Here is a 19,306-nt window from a genome sequence, read left to right as displayed (position 1 = left end):
AACTACTGTACCTTTTAGTTACTTGAGACTTATAAGTATAAGACTTATAAGTATTGACCTGCTGTAACATGCTTTACCTCTCTAGTTTAGTTTATTTCTAAAGTTTTATAACCTGTACCATCCAAAGTCCGGAGCAGGCTACAATTAAACATACGTAAAAACTCAAACAATACAACATATGTTCAGACATATTTTATTAAACATTTTATCAAATGTCAAATGCCCTTTGATTGCCTTCCATAGCTCTCTCATATTCCAGGGAACATGCATACCAATTGCACATAAAGTGTGAAATGTAAGAATTATGATTGACATTACTTTATGAAGACCCAAATTAATTCTGTGATAAATAATTGCTTTTACAAGCTACGAATGCTGCAATATCTAAGACCCTTGCTTGAGAAATATGATTTCTGGTTTATGCTCTAAGCTCTTATTTTAAATGGTTTGGACTACTGTAACTCCCTTTACTTAGGCCTGCCAGCCTCCTCTATCAGGGCGTTCAGATAGTCCAGAACCACGCGGCATGTTTATTGATGGGCATAAAACCACATGGTTACATTTCCCCATACTAATAGCATTGCATTGGCTCCCAGTGTATTGGGGCATCCAGTATAAAGTAGCATCCTGTATCCAGAAGCTACTGAATAGTGATATGTTTCGCTGGATCACCACCATATTACAAATCTACAAGACACCAAGAGCTTTATGCTCTGCCACTAAATACTTTGAAAAGTTGAATATAAATCTAAATAAAATAAAAAAAAAATAAAAATCTCCTCTAAGTTCCATCTCACAGTGACAAGAGATAGTTTTCTCAATGGCTGGCCCCATGCTATGGAACTCACTGCCAGAAGTCCTCCATATGATTATCTGCCCAAAGAACTTCAGGAAAGCTCTTAAGACCTATTTTGTTTGGTCAGGCCTTTGAGACCACAGTCTTGTGATTCTTGAATACTGTCATAGCAGCTTATATCTTTGTGTCTGTTTGCTGTTTTGTCTGTTTTATCTACATTTATGTTATTTTATGACGATTATGTACGTATTAATATGCAATCCTTTTATGAACATTTTTTTTGAATGTAGCAGAATTATTTATTTAAAAGGATTTCTAGAGTGATGGGAAGTTCCTAGAGGGCGAACAAGACTGTCGGAGTACTAGCAAATATGGTGAAAGTGAGCAGGGAGGAACAGTATATCAGGAATTACCAATAAATAATCATAATTCAGTATATGCTATTAACAGGAGCCAAAAGTGGTTTAATCTAGAGAATGCTATTAGTGTACTTGCAGTCAGTTTGAAATTAACCAGCCAATTCAAAGGAGTTTTTGAAAATGAAGGTTTTCAAGGCCTTTTTAAATTTCTGTGGCTCAGTTTTTATACAGAGGTATCAAGAAAATGAGTTTGAGTAATGGACTGATGACTGAAAATGCCTGGTGGCATATTTCAACAAGGCGAGCAAGAGGATACATCCAGCCAGCCCTGATGAGCAGATCTTGAGAACTCGGAAGGGGTGTAGATATGTAAAATGGAGCTGATCCAGGGATTGGTGAACTGTCAGTGAAACTGATCAATCCACAGAGGAGTGTGTGAATAAGTTAATATATAAGCACTGGTACCTGTCTGCTGTATATGTGATTACATGCTCACCTTGTGGGAGGTGGTAAGAGCTTTTCCTCCTCCTGCTGGGGTACATGGACACTTTGGAGGTAGGAGAGTGCCCTAATGTTTTTCAGAAAGAAAAGGGGTGACTCTGTCCATAGGACGTTTGTTTGTTTAAATTTTGATATGAGGGAATCTTGGGTCATGGAGGCGGTGACATTTTACTTTATTTTTGGGCTGGTGGAAGAAATAACCTGGCAGACCAATATTGGCCTTTTGTTAAAAACTTACCCAGCTAAATATTGACTATAGTCGGGTAGATTTAAAGCTATCTTGACAAACCTAATTGGATAACTTTTACACCCATTCTCCTCCACAGTCAGACTTGCTGGGCTAAGTTAAAGCCCCACTCGCCAGAATGCCCCTGCACTCCCTGATTTTTATCTAAGTTTTAGCCAGGCGATGACTTATCCAGCTTAAACTTATTCGGTCAGGAGGGGGGTAGGCGGAATATTTAAATCTCCCAGGGTTGACCAGGAAATCTTGAATTTAGCTGGACAAATGTGGGATTTTAAATATTGACTATTTTTATTTTTTGCTTCTCCTGAATGTCTGAAGAGAATTTTAAAATGGTGACTAAAATCTATTTTTTTGAAGCAATCCCTTGCTCTCTTTACTCCGTATTTTATTACCCTTTGGTGGCTATTATGTAGTAGTATTTATTTATTTATGGATTTTTATATACCGGGGCACGTAATTCACATCACCTCGGTTTACATTAAACATTAATTCAGCATAGTGCTTTACAATATAACATAATAACTGAAAGAATACAAAACCATGTATAACTTTGTATTAAGAGAATAAATATCAATATATGAGTGTCTGTGGAAATAAACTATCGTGACAATCAGGTAATCTCAGCATTAAATTACTGAACTCACTGACGGGCGGGGAGGTTTCTATGAGAGGAGAGAGAGTAGAAGGGAAGATATCATGTAGGATTTGACAGAATAGAAAGTTTTATACTTTATAGTAGGATTTTCTGAACATGATAGAGATCTTCTGTAATCATGAAACCTACCTCTGTTATGAGCTGGTATTTTTAGTGTTGAAAAAAATCTTTAAGTTTCTGTGTTGGTACAGTCTTAGTCACAGTTCCTCTTAGCATTTACTTCCTTATCTTGTATATCTATCCTGCCATCCCCCTCAACAGCCCCAACTTACATATTTTAAGTATATGACACAGATTTGTTTTATTCTTTCTCCTTAGGCTCATAGTTGGCAGCCTGGGATCAAAAATCCCTATCGTGGAGTGGTGGTGTGGCCTGTTCCTGAAAATATTGAAATCACTGTGACACTTTTTAAGGTGAGCATATTTACTGCATTGTGGTCAATAATGGTAAATGACATTAAAATCATTCCATTAGTGAAGGAGTAATCTAATTATTTAGCAAGACTTATAGTCTATGTGATTCTTGTGACATAAAGATCTAAATCTGCCACACTACAGCTAAGAGGTGATCACATCAAAATTTTTGGGTGGTCTCAATATAAGGTTAACTGCATTTGCTGGTGGCTGCATTGACAATTGACAATTTTTCCTGAAATATTTGGCTCATTCTCGTTCTCTTCTTGTCTTCTCTCTCCATTCCTATCCTCATTCCCTGTTCTCACGCCCCCCCCCCCCAACTCCCTGCCATTCCTTCCCTTTCTTATCACACCCTATTGTCTGCGGCAGCTTACGTGGGACACGCTTTTACAGGGAGTGATGAATTTTCAGAAGCCCAGCTTGAGAGAACCAGGAAAAGCTGAGCAATAAGAATTCTTTCTCTTGCTGTCTCTTTCATTGATCAGGCAATTGTGGAACAGAAGTGGGCATAAAAGTGTAGCACTTTTGTCCCAATGTTCCCAAGTCATTTCTGGAAGCAGGAGAAGGGAGTCTGGGCTTTGAGTGGCCATTTAGGGACTGGGCGTGAGCAGCAGGGAGGTGAGACAGAGGATAGACTCGCCCAGGCATTAAGTGATAGCACAGTGTCGGAGCTGTAGCTACAGCAGCAGTCACTGGTATTTCCAACCTGCCTCCTGGGAGCATGGCCGCTAACACTTTTAGACGGCAGCAAGCAGCAGTGGTAGAACTGAAATTGGGAAGCAGAAGTCATGGCAAGTTTGCTGCTGGTCCTTCTTCTATACATGGCAATGAGCTCCGAATGTAAAGTCCTGGAGGTGCAGCACAATCTAAGAACATAAGTGTCATGCTGGGTCAGACCAAGGTCCATTAAGCCTAGCATCCTGTCTCTGAAAGTGGCCAGTTTGGGTCACAAGTTGATCTCTTTTCTTGTCTCTCACTCCCAGTTGATCTGTTTTCTTCTGTCTCACTCCCAGGAATAAGCGCTGGCTTTCTCAAGTCTGTCTGGCTAATAACTTCCTTCAGGAACTTGTCCGGTACTTTTCTGAATCTGAAGTGTTAGTTGCCTTATTCATGTTCTCTGGCAACAGATTCCATAGTTTATGTGCAGAGTGAAAGAATTCTTCATATGATTTGTTTTAAATTTGCTGGTTGCTAGTTTCATGGAGTGTCTCCTAGTCCTAGTGTTTGAAAGTGTAAATAACCATTTCCTATTAAGCCATTTCACCCCACTCATGATTTAATAAATCTAAATCATATCCCTTCAGTTGTATCTCTAATCTGTTTAGCATTTCTCCATAAAGCAGCTTTTCCATTCCCTTTTTCATTTTTGTCACCCTTCCCAGATCTTTTCTATGTCTGCTATATCTTTTTTGAGATGAGGTGATCAGAACTGCACACAACACTTAAGGTGCAGTCACACCATAGATCTATACAAGGACATAATAGTATTCTTGGTTTTGTTCTCTATTCCTTTCCAAAAAATTCCTAACATTCTAATTGCCTTTTTGACTGCCACAGCCCACAGAGCCAAAGATTTCAAAGTATTGTCAACAAAGACTCTGAAGTCCTTTTCCTGTTTGTGACTTCTAACACAGAACCCAGAATTATGCATCTGTAGTTGAGATAGTTTCCCTACCTGCTTTTCTTTGCACTTGTCCACATTAAAGTGCATCTGCTATTTAGATGCCCAGACGCTTGTTCTCACAAGATCCTTATGTTGTTCCTCACACTTATGACTCAAAACAATTTTGTATCATCTGCAAATTTGATGACCTCACTTTTTCCTGTCTCCAGATCATTTAAGAATATGCTAAATAACAGTTTATTTATTTATTTTTAATTTTTATATACCGATGTTCCTGTATAGGATACATATCGCACCGGTTTACATGAAACTGAACTGTCGCCGAAGGGCGGATACAATGAACATGTAGAACATTAGGAATACACTATAGTATAACAATATAATAATACTAGACGTAAAATAGTAAAAATAAAGTAATAATAATAATAACAGTAACAATGATAATAAACAATAGCAACAAAGGGCTATGCCTAATTGAGCTTCTAATTAATATTTAGGAAGATGCTATCGGGATGGAAAAGGAGGGGTGACTGATGGATAACAGGAGAGAACTAACTTAGCAAGTGGGCAGGATAAGAGGGAGGAAGATTACAGAGTGCATTGAGGCGTTTAACTTAAAAGGAGTCATAGGGGGACTAAGTGACTTGTAGCTGTGTGACGGTCCATGGTTAGATTGGTTCCCAATATAGCCCCCCTGGTGCACCTCACTTTCTCCATTTAGAAATTTGTTTCCTGTCTTTTATCTAGGTATCAATCAACAATAGGACACTGTGATTCCATGACTTCCCAATTTCCTGAGTAGTCTTTCATGAGGGACTTTTGCCAAATGCCTTTTGAAAATCCAAATACACTATATCAACCGACTCCCCATTATTCATGTGTTTATTTACATCTTCAAAAAAAGTCTAGTGAATTGGTAAGATGAGACTTCCTTTTGCAAAAACCATGTTGACGCTTCTCCATTAAACAATGTCTGTTTGTGTAGTCTAATTTTGTTTTTAAGAATAGCTTCTAACAATTTGCCTAGCATTAACATCAGGCTCACCAGTCTTTAGTTTCCCAAATTACCTCTGAAACCCTTTTTTAAAATCTGGTGTTACATTGGCCATCCTCTAGTCTTCTAGTACTATCGCTGTTTTAAATGATAGGTTGCAAATCACCAGAAATAGGTCTGCGATTTAATGTTTGAGTTCCTTCAGAACTCTGGGGTGAATACCTTCTGGTCCTGGTGATTTATTATTCTTTAATCTGCCCCTCAGAGATAGAGAGATGTTGCTGCAAAAAAAAAAAGTAGTCTGGGTTTCCCCCTATTGTCCTTCCTTAGTTGTTTTTCACCTGCCTAGTCTCCCTGCCCTTTTATTTATTTTATTTTTTATTTATTTATAGTTTTTTATATACCGCGGCACGTAATGCACATCACCTCGGTTTACAGCAAACAGTAATTCAGCCAAAGGCTTTACAATGAACATAAGTGGAATAAGCAAAGTGCTAATTTAACAGAAAAACTAGGAGTATACATATCAAATATATATGAGTAATAATATTAACAAAAGTCTGTCTTGAAGGGAGTTATTTGTAAGGGAAAATGAGGGTAAGGGAAAGGGGGAATCATAGTATGGGGGGAAGGGAGTCATACCCGCACTACTAGTCTGACTCTCTTGTCTCTTCCCCACCCCCCCCATATCAGGGAGGAATGGGAGTTGGTGGGAAAGGGAAAGGCAAGGCAGTATACAGGAATCAGGAGTAAGTTGAGAAGCGAAGTATGTAATTGCATAATTTACATCCTTCAAAGGAAGGCCTTTCTAAACAGCCATGTTTTTAAGTTCTGCTTAAATTTTCAGTGGCAGGGTTCTTGGCGAAGATCCGCGGGCATATTCCACATTTTGGTTCCTGCTATGATGAGGGAACGTTTTTTAGTGGATGTAAGTTTGGTTAGTTTAGGAGAAGGGATCGGCAGTCTGGCCTGATGTTGAGATCTGATTGGATGGTTTGTTTTTTTGAAATACAGGTGCTCAGGAAACCATTGCATGTTTTGGTTATAGATGGCCTTATGAATCAGCGTAATCGATTTGTATATGATCCTGGATGCTATGGGTAGCCAGTGAAGTGATTGAAGCACTCTTCCCTCCCTTACCTTGCTCTTCTGATACAGCCAGCAGAGTGTGAGCAAGGTTTTCTCTTTGTGCTTCTCTTCTTTCTGGTTCTTGTACGAGCTGGCTCTTTCCTGCTCCTTCCGCAGTCCCATGCAGGACCTGAAGCCTTACTCTCTGATTTGTCTGCAGTAGTGGCAGCAAAAAAGAAATGTGCTTTTGGCTGTATCTGAGAAATGCTGGTTTAGAACAAAAAAGATATTATAAGAAAAACCATGGAAGGAAATTGTAAAGCTCCATATGGTTGAAACAAATGCTCCTATGGTTGAGATAAAAGTAAATATATTAATGTCTGAATACTCCAGGAGGCTTGGATGTCAGTTCTGGGAGGCTCTGTGGGTGGAGTTTTGTGTATGACTAGTGGATCTGTTGTGGTTTTTCTATGTGGCCTGAATATCTTTTTTTGATTGTTTAATGGGTATCTTTTTTTCTGGCCTAAATATTTAATTTTAAGACAGTTGATATTGGACAAGAAGATTATGTCCACTGTTTGCCCTCTCCTTGTCAAAAATTATTTCGGGTTAATTGGGCCCATACTAGCTTGCTTCAGATTAGTCCATAATTCAACAAATGTTTCAAATAAACTATTTGATTTAAAAACATTTTAGTCTTTTTTTTTTTTTTTTTTTTTTGTTTCTTGGTATTCTGTAAGGCTGTAGATAAAGCAATATAAATCACAAAATCAAGAACTTTCTGGAGTATGTATGATTATTTTTTAAATCTGTCCACTAATTTTTCTTTTTAAAAAGAGATTTTATTGTACACATGTGGCTATTTTATGATTTCTAGGCATATCTTCAGTTTAATGTTTAAAATTTCCTGTTGATGTGCAATAGGATTTAGAATGATTGATAAGGAGCTGATATTATAGACCAGGGGTGGCCAACTCTGGTCTTCAAGAGCCACAGACAGGCCTGGTTTTCAGGATATCCATAATGAATACACATGAGAGATTTGTATACATTGCTTTCATTGTATGCAAATCTATCTCATGCATATTCATTGTGGATATCCTAAAAATCAGACTTGTTTGTGGCGCTTGAGGACTCAAGTTGGCCATCCCTGTCATAGACAGCATTGCTGTACTTTATGATGTCAATTCCTGAAAGTGTCTGAACGTTGCCTTCTAATGCAGTTAATTTTGACAACTTAAATAAGTAAAGGACAAGTTTTTTTAAATTTTAAATCCCCCCCCCCCCCCCCCCACAAAACACGATTAGCAATAGCAAATCAAATGGCTAAAAGTAGGAAAAGATAATACATGGAAAAAACTGACGATCAGCCTGCATGCAAGACTGTAATGGATATTTAAGTACAGTTGATGAAGTAATAGTTTTGTCTTTGGTAGAATTATTTGTAGATAGAAATTACATATTTTTTCTAATGTTAATTAGTATAAACATTGTTGTACAATCAATACATAGCTATTAGTAAGTAGTCTTTAAGATATAAACTCCTCTGCCCTCAGATCACCACCAACAAAACAAAACAGTTGAAGAGCACATTCTGGATTACATGTCTGAAGTTCTAACATTATTATATGCTTTTGCTTTAATTGACCCTCTGTTGTATTAAGCAGCAGGTACCGTTAAAACTGCAAATATCAGAGGCAATATGCAGGCTTTACAGTATCCTGATGGAACCATGATTCTTCCTACATATTACTTTATAAGGGTGAAAGGCACTGAATGAACATTAATGCTAGCTGTAGAGCTAAAGTGGATTCCAGAATGTACCGCCTGTGTGTGTTCAGAAATTACATGCAGTAAGTGGCTGTTGAAATGTATTGCTGCTAGCTAAGATTACTGAGGCAGTTAAGAATATCCTCTTCAATCCAGGACATGATTGTCAACAGGAGATACTTGACTTAACCTCTGTGTGAGTTTAAATGATTAGTCGCTGAGCAAGATATTCAGCGTGTTACTCAGTAATAGTGCCTGCCTTGCTGTGTAAGCTTGTTTCTAAAAATGTCTACATACACTAGTACTTCTTCCTAAGTAGGCACTTGATCTAGCATGCTCACTTTTCAACAGATAAACCTTAGAGTGTGTCTCTAGTGATAAGCCAGAAAGAAAAATCACACTTGTGTATCATTATGTCTATTCTATGGCTTTCAAGTTATATTTACCCAGTGAACCAGATACTGAAATTTTTTTTTCCATCAATAAGCAAGCTGAATTAGCCATGCTTGAATGGGTGACGACATCAGGGCAGCACAAGGCAGATCTGTCTCTCAAAGCTAAGGTTTCTGCCCTACCGGGCATGACTGCAGTTCCCATGCAAATGAGACGTCTAGAAGTCTCCACAGTATTTTTTCATCCTCACTTTGCAGGGATGTAGAATCTGTTTTTCTGATTCCTCCTCAGATTTATTCAGGTTTTTTCTTGCTCACGCGACCCCACAATAGCACTTTTCAGTGATACCATGGCCCAGAAGAAGACTAGAAGCTTCAAGTATTGTAGTTGTGGTAACATTATATCCATTACCTACGGCCAAAATTACTGTTTATGCCTGGGCCCAGATCACGACCAGGCAAATTGTTGTGATTGTGGTAGGATGTCACTCCTGGCACAGAGGCAGCAAGCAGAGAAGATAGCTGAACTCCAGATGGAAGTCATCTTGGCCCAATTTTCAGCCTCCTCGTCATCCATGGAAGAGGTAGGGGAATTCCTGCGATCAGCTCAATCCTCCCTGGGCCAGCTGCGTCACCCTCATGCACCAGAGCATCATCCACCCTTCACTGATACAGTCAAGGTGTGCAAGCACTTAACTCAGCCTGTGCAATTCTGTGGGCTCACATCTTCTGACGCCTATACCGATGCACAAAGCGCCAAAAATGCCACATACACTGACACCTCATCCTGTGCCGAGCATGGCGCATATGGCACCAAAGACTGTGCACTCAGAGCCACAGGTGTTATGCACGACACACAAGATGGCACATTCAAAGCGCATGGCACACACAGCGCACACACTAACTCATTTGGAGCATGCTATGGCACACAAACCTCAAACAGTGCATGGATCAATCAGGTCTCTTAAATGCCAAAAGCAGCAAAAAAAAATCAATGCAACATATTCTGTGCCTGGCACATATTGTGCAGGACATCTACCATGGGGCAAAAACACTTCTAGAACACTGAAAAAGACCAGACATGCACACTTCTGCCACATTTGATGTCCCTGTCTCAAAAAAACACAGGCTGCATAGAGAGAAGTTATACTTATTATCTGTCCCCTTTCACGTCAAGCTCATCTGGGAACAGTTTTTTCACCCTTGCTTCTCCAGAGGCTAGACAAGGAGTGGTAGGAAGCTGCACTACCTGGTTTGTTGGATATTCTAGCAACAGCAATTCCACTGCCTAGAATACCAAAAACCTTGTATCAGCCTCTATTGGTGCCACCTCAGCTTCTGCCTAGTTTGCAGGTCACCTTACTTCCTTCAGTTTTATGGCAAGAGAGCTTCAGGCTGTGCCTACACCCAAGCCCACTTGCTCTCTCTTGCTTCTAACTCCTGCAGTACTGGAAACCCAGCAAGATATTCAATAGGAAACATCTACAAATCCATTCTCGACACTCCCAACAGGCATTGTCTGTAAGTATTTTTTTTTTATGTCACTGCTTTCGCAAATAGCGCCTCCTTAATTTCCTCCAGTTTACCTAATTCATTCATTGGAGCCCACAGCCTCGCAGTTACCTAGTCCGGACATTCCTGATGACTCTAAGGCAATCTTTCTTTATTATCGCCACCCTCTGGGGACATTCACTACCAATTTCCCTGAGGTCAACTAGTCTGGTACCACCCTCCCTTAGGGAGTCCTGTGCTAGCTCAACAGGTACCCCTTCCGATTCCCTGGAAGAAATGCCAGAAGACCTGTCGGTTCTCTACTAAAAGTGGTCATCCATAAGGAGTCTGACAACTGCACAGAAGTAATGAGTTTGCTGCAAATTCTAGAGCTTCTGAGTGAGCTCACAGTATTTTCGTCCTATCCGGTACCACAAAAATCCCTAAGAAAATTCTAGGAAACTCCGTTGGGAACAGCAATTACAGGAAATTGGACTTAAAGTTTAGCATGCAGTGAACACTTGGGTATGGAATAGTCCAATGTCTGCATAACTCCGTGGTAGTGGAGTTGACCATGCGTAAGGCGAAGACAACCAGACTCTATTTCATTTCGCCACTGGGAAAAGATCACAAGCTGCTAGATGACTTTGGAAAGAGTTTTCCAGGGCTCCATGCTCTCGACCAGGATACAACAGCATCAGTTTTACATTGTGTAGTACCTGTATAAGTGCAGCTAAAACCATTTCAAAGATCAGAAGAGGGTGACGTGATTGCCCCACAACCTTGATATGGAAGAGGGCTTATGCCACCTATTACGAGTAGTTTATGAAGGGTTTGATATGGTGGCAAGAACCTTGGCAGCATCCATTGCAGCTCGTTTGAATGGCTTAGCTCTGAGCCATTGGGATTCGGGAAGATGCCCACGAAAAATTGGTGGACCTTCCCTGCATCGGAGAACATCTATTCGGGGTCAAGCTGAAAGAGACATTCACCCAACAAAAGACCGGAAACTAGTGGTTCAATCACTGTCAGCGGGGGTAGATCAGTCCTCAGGATAACGCTGCTTCTATATGCAATATAGGAAGCGTTACTATCAACTGAGGCCTTATTGCCCATATCAGGGCTAATGTCAGCTTTCTTTCCAGTCTCCACGGTCTCAACAAAAGTCAACCCCACAGAGAGGAAGACAAAGAGATCGGCATCAACAGAAGCAGCCATCGCAGATGGCTTCAAAGCTGCAACAGGGTTTTAAGCAATCCTCCACCACAGCTAGAGACACCGATAGGGAGCAGACTATAGCTATATGCAGCTTCTTGGCCCAAAATAACATCCGACCAGTTTGTGTTGTCGATAGTTCAACATGGATGCCAACTGATCTTCAAAACCAGATCCCCCACCTATGTGCTCCACTGAATGATCACGTCCAGCAAGATCTATTACAACAGAAGGTGGAGTCTCTCCTCCATCAAAATGCCAACACCCATTACAGTCAAGGCTATTATTTCAAATACTTCCTCATCCCCAGGAAATCAGGGGGGCTTCGACCCATCCTGGATCTCAGAGTTCTCAGCAAGCATCTTTGAGAGAAATTCATGATGATCTCCCTCAGAACCATTCTGCCATTCATCCAACTACAGGTCTGGATGAGCTCACTGGACCTCAAGGATGCTTATGCACCCATTTTCTTGGTGTTACCTTTGTTTCAACGTGGGAAACAAACATTACCAATACAAGATACTCCTTTTTGGCCTCTTGTCAACCCCAAGAGTATTCACAAAATGTCTAACTTTTGTGGTAGTGTACCTGCAGAAATTTGGAGTTTGACAGTTTCCTTACCTGGACAATTGGTTGATTACAGCTCCTTCACAAGAAGCATTACATTCAAACACAGTGTTAACAATCCAGTGCCTGGAAGAGTTGGGTTTTGTAATCAACTACAAAAAGTCAAACTCAAACAATAGAATTCATAGGATTCCAGATTGACTCAACCTCTTCCAGGGCTTTTCCTCTACAGGACCGAGCTGACAGACTCCGGGTCATGGCAAAGACTCTCCAAACGAGAACCATGGCACTTGCCCACCTTATGCTTACTTTCCATGGCCATCTGGCAGCAGCAAACTATGTAGTTTCCTTGACTCATTTGCACATGCGACAACTGCACTGGGGCTTGAGAATGCAATGGAATCAGTTCCTACAGTCTCTCTCGACAAAAGTAACCATAACAGATTTCTTGTCGACCGATATAACATGGTGGCTTTGTTTGGGTGTTCTAGGAACCAGACTTCCCCTTCAATCTCAACTACATCAGATCATCCTAACTACAGACATCTCCACCCAAGGTTGGGAGGGGCACACATTCTCCAATTCAAAACACAGGGATTGTGGTCCCACCGGGAGTCTCGCTGGCAAATCTCCTAGAGTTGAGGGCGGTGTGTCATGCCCTCAAAATATTCCAGCACACTCTCCATTTGCAGTGCTTAATGATTCATACCAACAGCCAGGTCACAATGTATTACCTCAACAAACAAGGAGGGATGGGATTTTGGACCCTATGCAAAGAGACTTTAGCCATATGAAACTGGGCAAAAATCCACTGAGCAACCCTCCAGGCTTTCTGCCTTCCAGGAATCGCAAACACGGAAGTAGACAGACTCAACAGAATCTTCCAGCCTTACGAATGGGCACTCTCCCAATCCATCGCAAATTAATTATTCTGCAACTGGGGCTGACCATGGATAGATCTATTCTCAACCGAATAGAAAGTAACCCGTTTCTTCTCTCTTTACCCAAGCCAATACGAGAAGCACCAGATGCTTTCCTAATTTCTTGATCCCAAGGGCTACTTTACATCTCCCTTCAATTTCACTCATAGTAAAGACGATACAGAAGTGCATGAGAAAGATAGCCCCAGCATGGCCGAGACAACCATGGGATGCATATCTTTCATCTTTCCCCAGAGCCCCCAAGGAGAACAGATTACACATCTGTCCCTTACAACCTTCTCTCAATTTCACAGCATAGAAATTGAGCATGTACTCTATCCCACTTCAGCCTATCATTTGAAGATGTTATAGTCTTGGCAAGAAAACCATCCACACGTTGTAACTATTCCTTTAAATGGAAGTGTTACACCAGATGGTGTGAGGAATTATCCATAAATTCACTCACATGCGAACCTCGTCTAATGTTGGATTACCTCCACTAACTTTTCCTGGAAAGGTTTTGCAACATTTTCCATTTGTGAACATCTGAGTGCTAAAGCCACTTACTATGTCTCAGAGGAAGGAACTTCCATATCGCACCATCCTCTCATTTCTCGATACATGAAAGGTCTGCTATGATTATGACCCCCTATTCAAGAGCCTCCAGTACCTTGGGATATTAAAATCATACTGCAGGTTTTGGTGGAACCACCTTTCAGACTGCTAGATAATGCCTTTCTAAAGTTCTTAGTGGCAATTGCTCACTCTTCTTGCCGAAGTAATCTGCAAGCCCTAGTGCATTTTATTTTATTTTATTTTATTTTATTTATATATATATATATATATATATATATATATATATATATATATAGTTTTTTATATACCGTGGCACGTAATGCACATCACCTCGGTTTACAGCAAACAGTAATTAAGCCTGAGGCTTTACAATAAACATAAGTGGAAAAAGCCAAATGCTTGTTTAACAGTTAACTAGGTATATAAATATCATATACATATATGTAACAAAAATAACTTACTTACAGTTCTTTCACGACAAGGTGGTCTTGTGAACGCGCCTGAAATTTCTACCAAAAAAGTTTCAGCTTTTCTCATAAATCAATCTATTACACTTCCCAGATTTTTTTCTGAAGCCACATAGAGACAATCAAGAAAGAGAATTGTATTCATTAGATTGCAAAACGTTGAACGCAAGGTCATAGGAGATCTTCTCAACTTTTCATGTCTTATGGCCCAAACAGATTGGGAATGCCAGTTGCAAAGAGAACTCTCTCCAATTGGATTACAGCTTGCATTTATCATTGTTATGCAACTTGATCCCTTACTTTTACACATCCTGTGAAAGAACACCAAAATGAGAGCAAAAGCAGCTTCTCTTGCACATCTGGGAAATGTGCTTATTGAAGACATTTGCAGAGCAGCCACCTGGTCATCTTCCATATTTTACATAGCATTATTGCCTGGATGAGCAGGCTAAAGCAAATGGATCAATGGGAAGAGGTGTTCACTAAAGAGGACCCTGGAGAAGGACCATCGCTAGTTAACAAGAAACTGGAGGGGAATGGAGTAGATGTAACTCCATTTACAGTAGAGAATGTATGGGAAGAGCTGGGGAAACTGAAAGTGGACAAAGCCATGGGGCCTGATTAGGTTCATACCAGGATACTGAGGGAGCTTAGAGATGTGCTGGTGGGTCCGCTGTGTGACCTGTTTAATAGATCCTTAGAAACGGGAGTGGTGCCGAGTGATTGGAGAAGAGTGGTGATGGTCCTGCTTCACAAGAGTGGGAACAGAGAAGAGGCTGGTAACTACAGACCAGTCAGCCTCACCTAAGTGGTGGGGAAAAGTAATGGAATCACTGTTGAAAGAAAGAATAGTGAACTATCTACAGTCGCGAGAATTGCTGGACTAGAGGCAGCATGGATTCACCAGGGAAAGATCCTGTCAGACAAATCTGACTTTTTTGACTGGGTAACCAAGGAATTGGATCAAGGAAGAGCACTCTGTCATCTACTTGGATTTTAGCAAGGCTTTTGATATGGTCCCGCACAGGAGACTGATGAATAAAATGAGAAGCTTAGGAGTGAGTGCCGAGGTGGTGACCTGGATTGCAAACTGGTTGACAGACAGAAGACAATGTGTGATGGTAAATGGAACTTACTCTGAAGAGAGCGCAGTGTTAAGCGGAGTGCTGCAGGGATCGGTTTTGGGACCGGTCCTGTTCAATATCTTTGTGAGCAACATTGCGGATGGGATAGAAGGTAAGATTTGTCTTTTTGCGGATGACACTAAGATGTGCAACAGAGTGGACATGCCGGAAGGAGTGGAGAGAATGAGATGGGATTTAAGGAAGCTGGAAGAATGGTTGAAGATATGGCAGCTGAGATTCAATGCCAAGAAGTGCAGAGTCATGCACATGGGGTGTGGAAATCCGAAAGAACTGTATTCGATGGGGGGAGAAGGGGTGATATGTACGGAGCAGGAGAGATACCTTGGGGTGATAGTCTCTAATGATCTGAAGTCGGCGAAACAAAGTGACAAGGCGATAGCTAAAGCCAGAAAAATGCTGGGCTGCATAGAGAGAGAGGAATATAGAGTAAGAAAAGGGAAGTGATAATCCCCTTGTACAGGTCCTTGGTGAGGCCTCACCTGGAGTACTGTGTTCAGTTGTGGAGACCATATCTCCGAAGGGACAGAGACAGGATGGAGGCAGTCCAGAGAAGGGCGACCAAAAAGGTGGAGGGTCTTCATCGAATGACTTATGAAGAGAGATTGAAGAATCTAAATATGTACACCCTGGAGGAAAGGAGGAGCAGGGGTGATATGATTCAAACTTTCAGATAATTGAAAGGTTTTAATGATTCAAAGACAACGACAAACCTTTTCCGTTGCAAAAAAAAATCAGCAGAACCAGGGGTCACGATTTAAAACTCCAGGGAGGAAGACTCAGAACCAATGTCAGGAAGTATTTCTTCACGGAGAGGGTGGTGGATGCCTGGAATGCCCTTTCGGAGGAAGTGGTGAAGACCAAAACTGTGAAGGATTTCAAAGGGGCGTGGGATAAACACTGTGGATCCATAAAGTCTAGGGCAGAGCTTTCCAAACTTTTCATGTTGGTGACACACTTTTTAGACAAACATAATTTCGTGACACAGTAAATCAGTCTACTAGCAAACCAGAGGTTAAAGGTTAAATGAACAAAATGTATTTTGACAATTTATGTATGTTTCCTTAAATATGTTTCATGACACAACCTATCTTGTGAAAACCTTTCATTTATATTAAATATATATAATATCCAAGATTAATGTTGTTTTTATAAATTGAGTAACAATAATAAATCAAAATTATTGTATTATTCCATTTACCTCTTTAATGAGATATATGAGCTTGATGGGATGAACACAGCTTTTGAATATTTGGTGTTAATAAAAACGACCAAAGGGTATTCTGCGTAATTTTAAAAAGCTGGCCAGTTTCACACTATAAAATTATTTGATAGCCTCATTCAACTAATTCTACGTGGCTATGAGAGTGAAATCTGGAATTTATAGGAAGGGACAGAATGTCAATATAAATCCTGCACCTCCAGTTCTCTAACTCTGTGCATCCACTGAAATTCCCCCAAACAATGGAGCTTGGATGTTTCCCTTACAGCTCATCATACTAAAAGATATTTTCAAATTCTGGTGTCACCTCACAGTAACAGCAGCACAAACACCTTCCACTGCCAGGCACATTGTGAACTAACATAAAACCCTGCAAAAAAGACACTCAAAATCTATACTGCAATCCCATTGTAACATAACAGTAATAATACCAAGGACTCAAACAACAATAACCCTACCTGTGAAAAAGCAAGGGTAAATATTACACCGGGTCCTAGAATACCAATACACCACCTACTGAGGAAACAAAACAAACCAGATTGCTATAGATCCCTATGCTAGCAGAATCTCTCATCATGGTCACACACACAGAGCAGAGACAGACCCTCACCAAATACAGAATACAAAATAAAGGAGCACAAATTGGACAAAAACTGAAATGGGAACCCCAAGAAGCCAGATTCTGTATTAACAATGGAAAAACAGAACCACCATTCCTCATAAAGCAAATAAAATCAAGAAACAAAGCATCAGTTATAATAGTAAAACCATACTAATAAAAGAATATTTTAAAACTACTGATAAATAGAATTTCTATTAATTAAATCATTTACATTTTTTACAATTTCCCAAACACCAATAAAATGTTTCAAAACAGCACATATATCAAATAACACCCAATAATTAAAACTAATAAGGATTTTAAAAAGCCCCTGCTGTCCATACGTGGGAGCTCTTGATTTCCAGTCACCCTGATATTGTCAAGGATTAGGAGGTTATCCTCTCTCTCTCACACATACTCACATGTCCATTCTCTCTCACACATACACTGTCACATACATACATACACATTCATGCTCTTATACCCACCATAACCTCTCGCTCTCACAGACACTGACACACTCTCAGGCTCTAAGACACTCTCTCCCCCTCCACATCCACCCCCCCCCCCCCCACACACACGCAAACTCTTACTCCCCTGGATTTTCTCATACACACTCATGCTCTTACTCTCTCTGGCTCCCTCACACACACCCAGGCAAGCTCCCATTCATTTTCACACCACTCCCTCACCATCCCCCAGGCAGGCACCAATTCATTCTCACACACACACATACACCACACACAGGCAGGCACCTATTCTCACACATAAAAACCCCAGGAAGACACCCATTCATTCTCATACACACACACACCCTCAGGCAGGCACCCATGCATTCACACACACCCCCAGGCAGACTCCCATTCATACACATGTACACACTAAAGGCAGATCCCCTCTTTCTTTTGCCAGCAACCTCTGAGCCTCTCTCATTGTACCTGAAGACTGGAGGATAGCAAATGTAACCCCAATATTTAAAAAGGGCTCCAGGGGCGATCCGGGAAACTACAGACCAGTTAGCCTGACTTCAGTGCCAGGAAAAATAGTGGAAAGTGTTCTAAACATCAAAATCACAGAACATGGTGGGGGTGGAAGGGAAATAGAACCAAAGAGCTAAGAGAAACAGATAAGTATGAGAAAAAAAATGTGTGAAGCTTGCTGAGCAGACTGGATGGGCCGTTTGGTCTTCTTCTGCCGTCATTTCTATGTTTCTATAGAAAGACATGGTTTAATGGAACAAAGTCAGCATGGCTTACCCAAGTCAACTCTTGCCTCACAAATCTGCATCACTTTTTTGAAGGAGTTAATAAACATGTGGATAAAGGCGAACCGGTAGATATAGTATACTTGGATTTCAGAAGGCGTTTGACAAAGTTCCTCATGAGAGGCTTCTTGGAAAAGTAAAAAGTCATGGGATAGGTGGCGATGTCCTTTCGTGGATTGCAAACTGGCTAAAAGACAGGAAACAGAGAGTAGGATTAAATGGGCAATTTTCTCAGTGGAAGGGAGTGGACAGTGGAGTGCCCCAGGGATCTGTATTGGGACCCTTACTGTTCAATATATTTATAAATGATCTGGAAAGAAATACGACGAGTGAGATAATCAAATTTGCAGATGACACAAAATTGTTCAGAGTAGTTAAATCACAAGCAGATTGTGATAAATTGCAGGAAGATCTTGTGAGACTGGAAAATTGGGCATCCAAATGGCAGATGAAATTTAATGTGGATAAGTGCAAGGTGATGCATATAGGGAAAAATAACCAATGCTTGGGTTCCATATTAGGTGCTACAACCCAAGAAAGAGATCTAGGTGTCATAGTGGATAACACATTGAAATTGTCGGTACAGTGTGCTGCGGCAGTCAAAAAAAGCAAACAGAATGTTGGGAATTATTAGAAAAGGAATGGTGAATAAAACGGAAAATGTCATAATGCCTCTGTATCGCTCCATGGTGAGACCGCACCTTGAATACTGTGTACAATTCTGGTTGCCGCATCTCAAAAAAGATATAATTGCGCTGGAGAAAGGTACAGAGAAGGGCTACCAAAATGATAAGGGGAATGGAACAACTCCCCTATGAGGAAAGACTAAAGAGGTTAGGACTTTTCAGCTTGGAGAAGAGACGACTGAGGGGGGATATGATAGAGGTGTTTAAAATCATGAGAGGTCTAGAAAGGGTAGATGTGAATCAGTTATTTACTCTTTCGGATAGTAGAAAGACTAGGGGGCACTCCATGAAGTTAGCATGGGGCACATTTAAAACTAATCAGAGAAAGTTCT

General features: G+C 40.6%; 1 protein-coding gene across 5 annotated transcripts in view; it reads left to right on the top strand.

Moving 5' to 3' along the window:
- Nucleotides 1-19,306, top strand: part of EHBP1 (EH domain binding protein 1) — an 807,334-nt gene that overhangs the window by 66,590 nt on the left and 721,438 nt on the right. For all 5 annotated transcript variants that reach the window (XM_029593675.1, XM_029593673.1, XM_029593671.1 and 2 more), the window contains exon 4: nt 2,877-2,972. In XM_029593675.1, coding sequence (XP_029449535.1) covers nt 2,877-2,972 — 96 coding nt within the window. The remainder of the gene's footprint in view (nt 1-2,876; nt 2,973-19,306) is intronic.

The sequence above is a fragment of the Rhinatrema bivittatum genome, chromosome 3 (genome assembly GCF_901001135.1).
Source record: "Rhinatrema bivittatum chromosome 3, aRhiBiv1.1, whole genome shotgun sequence".
Lineage (NCBI taxonomy): Eukaryota > Metazoa > Chordata > Amphibia > Gymnophiona > Rhinatrematidae > Rhinatrema > Rhinatrema bivittatum.
The sequence above is the reverse complement of the archived record's forward strand: the minus strand, read 5'-3'. Positions and strand labels throughout refer to the sequence as shown.